This window comes from Crinia signifera, chromosome 2, assembly GCF_055691185.1.
Source record: "Crinia signifera chromosome 2, ASM5569118v1, whole genome shotgun sequence".
Classification (NCBI taxonomy): domain Eukaryota; kingdom Metazoa; phylum Chordata; class Amphibia; order Anura; family Myobatrachidae; genus Crinia; species Crinia signifera.
In genome coordinates, this window is record NC_139218.1 from 365616189 (window position 1) to 365629016 (window position 12828).

Genomic DNA, 12828 nt, shown 5'->3' on the forward strand with positions numbered 1-12828 from the left:
ATAGTGAAGATTAGTAAAACATACAAGAAAGAACTTACCAAGGAATGAAAGAAGCAACGTTTCCCTTAACCATCATTGAGTTAATACTGGATGTCTCAGAGACAACATTAAATAGTTCAACAGACAGTTTGTGGTCAAGCAGCACACCTAAATTAAAGATAACAAAAATATGTACATCATTTATTTTCTGACTTGATAAAACTGAAAATAAACAAACCAATACCTGAGTAATAAACCCTTTGAGTGCCAATATCTCTGTGAGAGATGTTCAAAATATCCGCTAAAAATGCCGGCGTCGCTCACATTTGTTATCAAAATTCAAATAAAAAATGTTGTGTAAAAAAAGATATTTCCTATATAAAAGGTAAATGTTACAGGTCATTATGATGAATAAAAATGTTTGCTTAGCAATTTTCACACCTATTTTGATAAATTCACTTGGCACTCAAAGGGTTAATAGATATGACAGGAGTGAAAATTAAGACAAAAAAAAAAAAAGTAATTTTTTCCCCCCAAAAGATAATAAAAAAGATATTATCTATTGAGTTCTTAAAGTACTCTATGGCATCCAGACACAAAGGTCAGCTGAGTAGGCAATACATTATTGATTTATACTACTTTGCTGCATATCTATAAAGAAACATTAAAATAGGTACTGAACTCCACTCCAACATATAACCTGTATGTCACTGAACAGCAGCAAATGCAATTCTTTGCTGGAATCTCCACCCCCTGCTTTGAAAACTTCTTACCCTTCGTACACATCACCCTGATCTTGCTTCCTCACAGAAGATCTTCATCTGCCCTTACATCCTTCACAAGGGGTCCCTCAGTGCATTCCTTAGTATCTATTAAGAACTATCCCATGCATTACAGTCTCCTTACACATTGCCTAGGTGGGGGAAGCTCGTACAGTGTAATGGTTAGCATTACTGCCTCACAGCACTGAGGTCATGGGTTAAAATCCTACCATTGCCCTAACTGTGTAGGGTTTGTATATTCTCCCCGTGCTTGCGTGGGTTTCCTGGTATCCGGACTGATCATAGACTGACTCATGATAGACAGTCATATGGTCGACCACTAATGGTCGACAGGGTCAAAAGGTAGGCAGTCAAAAGGTTGACAGAGTTTAAAGGTCGACACACAATAGGTTGACAGGGTCTAAAGGTTGACATGGTCAAAAGTTCTACACAGTCTACCATTAGTGGTCGACCATATGACTGCCTATCATGAGTCAGACTATGTTTTATACCATAACACCGGTTTCCTCCCACAATCCAAAAATATACTGGTAGGTTAATTGGCTCCAACAGGGAGGGAGAGGGCAGTGAGCCAAACTGCAAGCAGCTCATCTTTTAGCTCAGCGGCCATACACACACCATCATCACTAGATGTGCTGGTAAAATCAGCTGGCGGCATACACACTAGGCGAATTTAAGCTCAAAATAGTCAAAATGAGCGATTTCGAGCTGAAGATCGCCTAGTGTGTGTATGGGCCTTAAATCTCAAAAGCAAAATCTTTATCAAATTTATAAAACCATGTGCACGGCTACAAAAAAAAAAAATCTCATGATGATCAATATCTCTCCCCCTAAGACAGAATTGTCCAGAATCCCACCAATATGATCTGATTTTTGTGCCACAGCGGCTGCTTATGAAAACGATGAATAGCCGATTGTTGGGAAAATTGTAAGATATTTGTGTTTAACCCCTTCCCGACAATTGACGTACATTTACGTCATGGTCGGGAAGTACTTCCCGACACATGGCGTAAATGTACGTCAAGGCTTGTAACTGTCACCGCGTCTATAGACGCGGTGACAGTTTCAACATGTCTGCTGTCCCTGACAGCAGACATGTCCGTGCATGCCCAGGGGGGGCTGCGATGCCGCCCCCCCGTCGGCGATCGCTGTGATTGGCTGTTCAGTGTGAACAGCCAATTACAGCGTTTTCTGTGTCACCGGCGAATAACGTTCGCCGGTGACACGCGATCGGAGGTGATTGGTGCTGTAAAGTACAGCACCAATCACCGCGGGGTGTAAGGGTGACACTGGTGTCACCCCACCTCACCCCGCCCGCCCCCAAAGGCCGTGATTGGTCCGTCGGACCGACGGACCAATCACAGCCATGGAGGGGGGTTTAAACTAACGGTGACTGCACTGCAGACGCCATTCCGGTCTGGAATTGCGTGCAGTGCGGTCACCGTGCCTAGCTGCCGCAGTATACTGACCTGAACCTTTCCAAATACTTACCTGATCCTTGCAAATATCTTGCCTGCTTCATCACTGCTTGTAGTGTGCTGGATGCTTCCTGGATCCTGTTACTTGTGACTTCCTGTGTTGTGAACTTGTGCTGCTGCAGTGTAATAGCGTTAGTTAGATAGAGAGAGATAGTGTCAGAGAGTGCTATATTTTGTGCTGCTGCAGTGTGATATAGTTATAGATAGAGACATAGAGAGAGAGAGATAGAGAGAGAGATAGAGAGAGAGATAGAGAGGCCTAGTGACAGAGAGTGCTATATTTTGTGCTGCTGCAGTGTGATAGTTATAGATAGAGAGATAGAGAGAGATAGAGAGAGATAGAGAGAGAGAGATAGAGACAGATTGTGCTATATATTTTTTATATAACTGACTGCTGCCCCCCCTTTTCTGCTGATCAGTATAAATTAACTGATCAGCAACTTTTTGGGGGCGCAGGTTTTTTTTTATATATATATATATATATATATACCTGTCACTGCTGCTGCTGCAGTGTCATAGAGTGTTAGATAGTGAGAGATAGAGAGAGATAGTGACAGAGAGTGATAGAGAGTGCTAAATTTTGTGTCTGCTGCCCCCGCCTTTTGTGCTGATCACTATATCTGAGGTGATCAGCAACTTTTTGGGGGTGCAGAGGTTTTTTTTTTTTTATATATATACCAAAGGTTGTGCACCTGCTGCCCCTCACTGGTAATCAGTGTCGCATCACTGATCACCTTTTTTTTTTTGTGTGTGCTGTGGGGTCTTTTTTAATTTTTTTTTTACACACACTGTGATTTTGTGGGTGTCCTGTGGCCGCTGTGCGCTGATCAGTGACGTACATCACTGATCATCTTTTTCGGCACAGGGTTGATCTATTTTTTTTTTTTTTGACGGACGTTACTGACCAACATCTGTGCTCAATTTTTGGCGCAGGACCTTTTTTTTTTTTTTTTAACCCCTTCAATTTTTTTTTTTTAACCCCTTCAATTTTTTTTTTTTGTATAAAGTATTTTTTTTTCTGCACTACATACACACTACACACCCCCCGGGTTGAAATAAAGTTTGTACCCCCCCCTACACTATACACGTGTTGAAACATTTCACTACCAGTAACACAAAAATAAAAATGGCATCCCAAATGTCATCCCAAATGTCATCCAGAAGAATGTATTCAGCGGAGGAGGCATATGCCATGCTTGCTTCTGACTCTGACACAGCCAGTGATGCAAGCGGGGAATTTGAAGGATTCGCCTTAAGCTCCTCTTCCTCCTCTGGTGATGAGGGACCCCCTCAAAGACGCCCCCGTAGAGCAGCTGAGACCCCCCCCCCCAATAATTGATCTCGTATGGACCCCACCACCAGACAATTTTGAGCCCCAGGTTCCTGAGTTTTTGGCCATGCCAGGAATCCAATTTGATTCCACAGGTCTCAGAGAAATTGACTTTTTCAAATTATTTTTCTCTGATGATTTTATAAATTTAATGGTGGACCAAAGTAATTTATATGCCCAGCAGTTTATTGCTCAAAACCCCACGTCATCATTTGCTAGGTGGACCCCTGTAGATGCAGTAGAGATGATGACGTTTTGGGGTCTGGTGTTTCATATGGGCATAGTAAAAAAGCCAGAAATTAGGCAATATTGGAGTACAGATGTTCTGTACAGCACCCCATTTTACCGTATGGCCATGCCCCGGGCTCGATTTGAGACGATCCTTAAATTTTTGCATTACAACGATAATGCACAGTGCCCACCCAGAGATGATCCCACCTTTGACCGGCTATTCAAAGTCAGGCCGGTCATTGATCATTTCAGTGCCAAATTTGAAGACATGTACATCCCAGATAAATTCATTTGCATAGACGAGTCCCTTATACATTTTAAAGGAAGGGTTAAATTCCGCCAGTACCTTCCCAGTAAGAGGGCAAGGTATGGCATAAAAATGTATAAGCTGTGTGAAAGCACCTCAGGGTACACCCACAGGTTTAGGGTATATGAAGGGAAGGATTCAAGAATTGAACCGCCAGAATGCCCCCCCTCCCTCGTAGGTGTTAGTGGAAAAATTGTCTGGGATTTAGTGCACCCCTTCCTGGATAAAGGTTATCACCTCTATGTGGATAACTTTTACACCAGCATCCCCCTGTTTAAGGCCCTTGGTTCAAGAGGTACAGCAGCTTGCGGTACTGTGCGCAAGAACCAAAGAGGCCTCCCAAAAACGCACATTGCCCAAGTAATGAGAAGGGGTGAAAGCAGGGGAATATGCACCGAAAATATGTTGTTGGTCAAATATAAGGACAAGAGGGATGTCCTTATACTGACAACAATTCACGGAGACAGTACCACCTCCGTCCCTGTACGAGGTACCAGTACCCACACCTCAAAACCTAATTGTATCCTGGATTACAATAGGTACATGGGCGGAGTGGATCTTTCAGATCAGGTACTGAAGCCGTACAGTGCCCTGCGGAAAACAAAAATCTGGTACAAGAAGCTGGCCGTGTATATCATCCAGATGGCACTGTATAACGCTTACGTGCTATTCCGTTCTACCGGCCAGAGGGGGACATGTATGCACTTTCAAGAGGAAGTCATAAAGGGCCTAATATTTGGGAACCAGCAGGCAGAGGGCCCCAGTACTTCTAGTACTGGCCCCCGTATTGTACCAGGGCAGCATTTTCCTGATGAAATCCCCTCCACTGGAAAAAAGGGCAGGACACAAAAAAGGTGCAAAGTTTGCTATAAAAAGGGAATAAGAAAGCAAACTATTTTCCAGTGTGACACTTGCCCCGACAAACCCGGCCTATGTATAAAAGGAGTGTTTTAAAATATACCACACATCTATGGATTATTAGGTTCATAATTTCACCTTGCTTCGGGGGTCTTGCTAATGCCACATAGCACCCACCATTCATTCCACCAGAATCTGAGCCGCAACATCCAAAAATCACTCCTTCCCTTCTGAGTCCTGCCATGCACCCAACTGGTATTTTTTGGTCACATGTGAGGCATTGCCGTACTCGGGAGAAATTGGGGCACAGATTTTGGGGTGCTTTTTCTCCTTCATACCTTCTGAAAATGAAAAATTTTGAGCCAGAACTGCATTTTTGTGTAAAAAAATGTAATTTTTCATTTTCACTGCCCACTTGTATCAAAATTGGTGAAACCCCTGGGGGTTTGAAATGTACACTATACCCCTAGATGAATTCCCTGAGGGGTGTAGTTTGTAAAATATGGTCACTGGTGGGGGGGTTCCACTGTATTGGTGCTTTGGGGGTCTTGCTAATGCGACATAGCACCCACCATCATTCCACCAGAATTTGTGCTGCAAAATCCAAATATCACTCCTTCCCTTCTGAGTCCTGCCACTTTTTGGTCACACATGAGGCATTGCCGTACTCGGGAGAAATTGGGGCACAGATTTTGGGGTGCTTTGTCTCCTTCATTCCTTCTGAAAATGAAAAATTTTGAGCCAGAACTGCATTTTTGTGTAAAAAAATGTAATTTTTCATTTTCACTGCCCAGTTGTATCAAAATTGGTGAAACCCCTGGGGGTTTGAAATGTACACTATACCCCTAGATGAATTCCCTGAGGGGTGTAGTTTGCAAAATGGGGTCACTTGTGGGGGGGGGGTTCCACTGTATTGGTGCAACATAGCACCCACCATTCATTCCACCAAAATCTGTGCTGCAAAATCCAAAAATCACTCCTTCCCTTCTGAGTCCTGCCATGCACCCAACTGGTATTTTTTGGTCACATGTGAGGCATTGCCGTACTCGGGAGAAATTGGGGCACAGATTTTGGGGTGCTTTTTCTCCTTCATACCTTCTGAAAATGAAAAATTTTGAGCCAGAACTGCATTTTTGTGTAAAAAAATGTAATTTTTCATTTTCACTGCCCACTTGTATCAAAATTGGTGAAACCCCTGGGGGTTTGAAATGTACACTATACCCCTAGATGAATTCCCTGAGGGGTGTAGTTTGCAAAATGGGGTCACTTGTGGGGGGGTTCCACTGTATTGGTGCTTGGGGGGTCTTGCTAATGCGACATAGCACCCACCAAAATTCCACCAGAATCTGAGCTGCAAAATCCAAAAATCACTCCTTCCCTTCTGAGTCCTGCCATGCACCCAACTGGTATTTTTTGGTCACATGTGAGGCATTGCCGTACTCGGGAGAAATTGGGGCACAGATTTTGGGGTGCTTTTTCTCCTTCATACCTTCTGAAAATGAAAAATTTTGAGCCAGAACTGCATTTTTGTGTAAAAAAATGTAATTTTTCATTTTCACTGCCCACTTGTATCAAAATTGGTGAAACCCCTGGGGGTTTGAAATGTACACTATACCCCTAGATGAATTCCCTGAGGGGTGTAGTTTGCAAAATGGGGTCACTTGTGGGGGGGTTCCACTGTATTGGTGCTTGGGGGGTCTTGCTAATGCGACATAGCACCCACCAAAATTCCACCAGAATCTGAGCTGCAAAATCCAAAAATCACTCCTTCCCTTCTGAGTCCTGCCATGCACCCAACTGGTATTTTTTGGTCACATGTGAGGCATTGCCGTACTCGGGAGAAATTGGGGCACAGATTTTGGGGTGCTTTTTCTCCTTCATACCTTCTGAAAATGAAAAATTTTGAGCCAGAACTGCATTTTTGTGTAAAAAAATGTAATTTTTCATTTTCACTGCCCACTTGTATCAAAATTGGTGAAACCCCTGGGGGTTTGAAATGTACACTATACCCCTAGATGAATTCCCTGAGGGGTGTACTTTGCAAAATGGGGTGACTTGTGGGGGGGTTCCACTGTATTGGTGCAACATAGCACCCACCATTCATTCCACCAAAATCTGTGCTGCAAAATCCAAAAATCACTCCTTCCCTTCTGAGTCCTGCCATGCACCCAACTGGTATTTTTTGGTCACATGTGAGGCATTGCCGTACTCGGGAGAAATTGGGGCACAGATTTTGGGGTGCTTTTTCTCCTTCATACCTTCTGAAAATGAAAAATTTTGAGCCAGAACTGCATTTTTGTGTAAAAAAATGTAATTTTTCATTTTCACTGCCCACTTGTATCAAAATTGGTGAAACCCCTGGGGGTTTGAAATGTACACTATACCCCTAGATGAATTCCCTGAGGGGTGTACTTTGCAAAATGGGGTGACTTGTGGGGGGGTTCCACTGTATTGGTGCAACATAGCACCCACCATTCATTCCACCAAAATCTGTGCTGCAAAATCCAAAAATCACTCCTTCCCTTCTGAGTCCTGCCATGCACCCAACTGGTATTTTTTGGTCACATGTGAGGCATTGCCGTACTCGGGAGAAATTGGGGCACAGATTTTGGGGTGCTTTTTCTCCTTCATACCTTCTGAAAATGAAAAATTTTGAGCCAGAACTGCATTTATTTGTAAAAAAATGTAATTTTTCATTTTCACTGCCCACTTGTATCAAAATTGGTGAAACCCCTGGGGGTTTGAAATGTACACTATACCCCTATATGAATTCCATGAGGGGTGTAGTTTGCAAAATGGGGTCACTTGTGGGGGGGTTCCACTGTATTGGTGCTTGGGGGGTCTTGCTAATGCGACATAGCACCCACCAAAATTCCACCAGAATCTGAGCTGCAAAATCCAAAAATCACTCCTTCCCTTCTGAGTCCTGCCATGCACCCAAATGGTATTTTTTGGTCACATGTGAGGCATTGCCGTACTCGGGAGAAATTGGGGCACAGATTTTGGGGTGCTTTGTCTCCTTCATACCTTCTGAAAATGACAAATTCGGAGCCAGAACTGCATTTTTGTGTAAAAAAAATAATTTTTCATTTTCACTGCCCAGTTGTACCACAATTGGTGAAACCCCTGGGGGTTTGAAATGTACACTATACCCCTAGATGAATTCCCTGAGAGGTGTAGTTTGCAAAATGGGGTCACTTGTGGGGGGGTTCCTTACTTTTAGCATCTTATGGTGCCTAGAAACCTACATGGTCCCTAAAAAATAATCTCATAAAAAGGAGGCTCCAAAATCAAGTAGGTGCTCCTTCTATTATGAAGCCTGTGGTTTGGTCAACGTGCACACTAGGGCCACATATAGGATATTTATGAAAACAAAAGAATTGGGGGAATCAATTTTTAGTCACATTTCTCTAGTAAAATGTACTGTGTTCCTTAGAAAAATGTATTAAAATTGCAAATCTGCAAAAAAAATGAAATTTTGAAATTTCACCTACACTTTGTTTTAATTCCTGTGAAACACCTAAAGGGTTAACAAACTTCCAAAATGCTGTTTTGAATACTGTGAGGGGTGCAGTTTTTGAAATGGTATCATTTATGGGGGTGTCTCACATACAAGTCCCTCAAAGTCACATCAGAACTGAACTGGTCCCTAAAAAAATCAGTGTTTGAAATTTTCTTGAAAATTTGAGAATTTGCTATTCATATTGTAAGCCTCCTAGTGTCCAAAAAAATTAAAAGGAAGTTGAAATAATGATGGAAACATAAAGTAGACATATGGTATATGTTAGTTATTAACTATTTTGAGTGGTATGATTATTTGTCTCACAAGCAGAAAATTTAACATTTTGCAAATTGCTAAATTTTCCATTTTTTCACGACATTTTGGTATTTTTCACAAAAAAACACAGACTGTATCGACCCAAATTTACCACTAATTTGAAGTACAATGTGTCACGAAAAAACAATCTCAAAATCACTGGGATAAGTAAAAGCAAAAAAAAGTTATCCCCACTTAAGTGAGACATGTCAGATTTGAAAAAAAGGGCTCTGTCAGGAACGCAAAAACTGGCTCTGTCAGGAAGGGGTTAAGGACATTTTTAAAATGCTGGATTGAGTTCAATAGGTCACTCATTGCCGGACTGCTTACGTGCAGATGTTTGTCGATCTGTAGCCACACTTCATTGTAGGAAAACTGGGATTTTCAGCAGAACCAACTGTTATGACTAGGAGACGTCAAAATGTTTAAATCACGGAAATTTCAACTTGAAAAAATTGATGAGATGATTTAGAAATGTTTGATTGTGATCCCAGCGATTAAGTAGCACAAAACTGAATATATGTTATATACCACCTTGTTTAAGGAAAACTAAGAGTATGCCTAAGACCTGGAGACCGTTATCAAACATGGGTACTTGTGTAATTTTACGGCGGCAGCTTACGCTACGTTTGAAGCTACATTATTAGCGTAGCCCAACGGCTGCTTTACTTGTGTAGTTTCACGGCGGCAGCCTAAGCTATGTTATCAGTTATTATGTGGTCAATGGTTCCCACATAATGTAATAAGCGCAGACTGACAACGCTAACTACGTAAGCTCCAGCTGCCCGCCAATAGGCGGGAACACGACGCTGATACTAACAGGGATGCCTGACTGACTACTTGTGTAGTTTCACGGTGGCAGCTTAAGCTACGTTGTTAGCGTAGCCCAACGGCTGTGGCCACAGGGACGCTACGCTGATTCTGACAGGGACGCTACGCTAACTACGTAACTGCCGCCGTGAAACTACACAAGTACCCAAACATGTTTGCAGAGAATGAAGCCTAAAGCTACATGATTAATTCTAAGTATTTATTCTTCTGACACAATTAATATCTCCTGTACATTTCTATATCTGTAGTCTTACAAAATGTTGTTTAAAAAAAAAAAATTGGATTATCCAACCAGGATCCAATTGGAGTATTCTATATCTAGCACAACTCCTTTTAGAAGAATACATTAATGCCTTGGTGTCTGGGCGCTGCCATGAATATTTATTTATTACCAGTCATTTATATAGTGCACACATATTCTTTGTAAAAGCGCTGCAGAATATTTGGCCATTCACATCAGTACCTGCCCCAGTGGTGCTTACAATCTATATTCCTTACTACATGTGCACACATTCACACTAGGGTTAATTGTGTTGGGAGCCAGTTTCCAGTCAGTACCAGAATATTTTTGGATTGAGGGAGAGAAACTGGAGCACCGGAGGAAACCTATTCAAGCTTTGGAAGAATAATACAATCTCCACAAGGGTCATGGTGAGAATCTCTCTCATGACCTCAGCGATGTGCGGCGGAATTTGACACCGTCCGTGCCGACTATGGTGAGTGTTCTTGTAAACGTGAACTGCCTGAATGGATGACCCTTGAACTGAAAAGAGTGATCCAACATCTGAGCAACTGATGCTCTTTACACATACATCGGTTACAAAATATAAAAGGACATTGATGGTTTATTTGTTATTCTTTTGCACAAACACAAGTAGTGTGCATCAAGTTGACTTCAAATATATGGGGGTTTAAATTTGAGAGGTGGGTTTTACTGCGGCAAGTCAAACCTACCAGAGCCGCTTTGTTCTGCCCAAGAAATACTCACCAGTGATGGGGCTGCCAGCTGCCGCTGATCAGCACCTGTCGCCACTCGTAAAAGCTCGGGGCCGCTTTGGCACACAGACATTCACAGGAACTCTTGAGCGGCCCCGAACTTCCCAATGGACGATGGGAATCGGTAGCAGGGTGCCACAGTCTACAATCAGGTGTGTGTGTAGTGGTGGTGGTGGTGGGGGGAACGTTCCGATGATGGGAATGAGCGGTGGTGCTGCTAGTGGTGTACTGCTGGAAGCACTGCGCACCCCTACATATCAGTGGCATGCCCATTAATATTCCGGGAGAGGCCGATCCAGCAGCGCAGCCCATAGAAATTTCCAGCGATTAAATCAAAACATTAAATCACAGAAAAATAACAAATGAAATGAATACACTATTGAAGGCCCTCACTCATTTGTTAATATGACTCATATCATATCGACTTTACTTTCAGCTCAAAGACTGAAAGTTGGAAAAAACACCAATTTCATGCTAGATTTAGTCATTGCATTTTTGACACCATCACAAAATACTGAACAAGTCCAGGATTTAAAACAATACAGTACCTATTGACGTAAGTTTCATATGTTTATAGGCCGTCAATTCTTCAAACAGCTTACATGCCTCTAAGCTCCACTGAGGTCCAGCATCAATAGGTTGGATATATGCAAGTCTGCAGCAAATTGCCTATAAATGTGACAAAGAAAAGATAAATATATGCATAAGAACATTGAAACCTAATGCCCGGTAGACACCAGGACGATGGTGCTCGTGAGCGGGTAGTCACAGGAACGTACGACCCGCTCACGAGCTGACGGCGCCGCTGACCCGCCGCGTAAATGCAACTGATGTGATCGCGATCCCACTGCAATGGTCGGGTTCTGAGATCCTACCTGCAGCAGGTAAGATCTCAGAAAAGACCGACCGACCCACGGGGCCGCGCATCGGATCGGGATCGCATCAAAACGACACTGAAATGGCCCAAAACATGGCCAATTTACATACAATCGGTCGAGATTGTATCCAAATTGACTTGTTTTGGGCCATATCGTCCTGGTGTGTCAGCATGAACAAATATAAACAGAAATCAGCGTGCTCAATGCAAATTTTATCAAGTGTAAGATTCTGTGAATTATCTAGAAGGAAATAAAAAATCAATTATTCGTTCCTTGGGGATTAATGTAAAAAAAAAAAAAAAAATCCAAATTATTGAAACATAAATATGTACAAAACATATATACTGAATACCACATGATATCTAGGGTCATTCAAATGGTGCTACAGCAGTGGTTCCCAAACTGTGTGCCGTGGCTCCCAGGGGTGCCTCGGGACACATGCAGGGGTGCCGCGGGTTGGTGGTCTAGGACCAACTCAAATTATTAATGGTTAATTATTTATGAGCAAAACCAGTGCTGGTGGCTGCCAATCATAGAATGTGTACAAACAGAAGCAAATCCTTCCCTTTACCACATAACTGCTGCTAAGAATCGCATATAAACCCAATCTAATTAATTTTTTTGGGACCTAGGGGTGCCGTGAAAAAATTCTGATTCTCTAGGGTGCCGTGAATCAAAAAAGATTGGGAACCCCTGTGCTACAGAATACAAAATTTATTTATGCCTTAAAAACAATTAAATGTTTATATTGTACTGTAGGTCAACAATAAACAATCAATACACATGTACGTATCTGGTATTGAGGGAGGTATTTAATCTGTGATTGACCTGAATAACTGGATTTTTGTTCTTATGCTTAAAATTCTTATTTTGGAATCCATGGTGGACACTGGGACAATGGCTGTGGGTGGAGCTACGGCGACAGGCACCATGGCATCAAAGCTTTTTGAGTGCAGCCCAGGCTACTCCTCCCCCATACCATACCTTCAGGCCTCAGTTTGACTTAGAAAGGATCAAAGAGTACAGGAAAGGAGAAAAAGAAAGGAAACCATACTATACCAAAAAACACACACTGGAATAGGTATTATTTGGTTTATGAGCATAAGCGTTGCCTGCGTTTACTTGATGCTGAAATGTATAATAAAGGGATTTTTGTAAGAACTTACCGTTCGAATCCCTTTCTCTGATATGGTCCTGGTGACACAGCTTCACATTGGGATGTAGGAGGGTCCGCAGGAGCCAGGCACCTATCCTAAAGCTTTTGGAGGGTAGGCTCCTCCCCTACTGCATCCCAGATTCCTCAGTTCAATCTTTCAAAGCCACTGGAATACATTAACTCAG

General features: G+C 42.5%; 1 protein-coding gene across 3 annotated transcripts in view; it reads right to left on the bottom strand.

Annotated features, from left to right (window-relative positions):
* Positions 1-12828, bottom strand: part of RNF17 (ring finger protein 17) — a 221197-nt gene that overhangs the window by 86877 nt on the left and 121492 nt on the right. For all 3 annotated transcript variants that reach the window (XM_083169963.1, XM_083169962.1, XM_083169961.1), the window contains 2 exons: positions 11158-11278; positions 39-147 (listed from right to left, as the gene is read on the bottom strand). In XM_083169963.1, coding sequence (XP_083026089.1) covers positions 39-147; positions 11158-11278 — 230 coding nt within the window. The remainder of the gene's footprint in view (positions 1-38; positions 148-11157; positions 11279-12828) is intronic.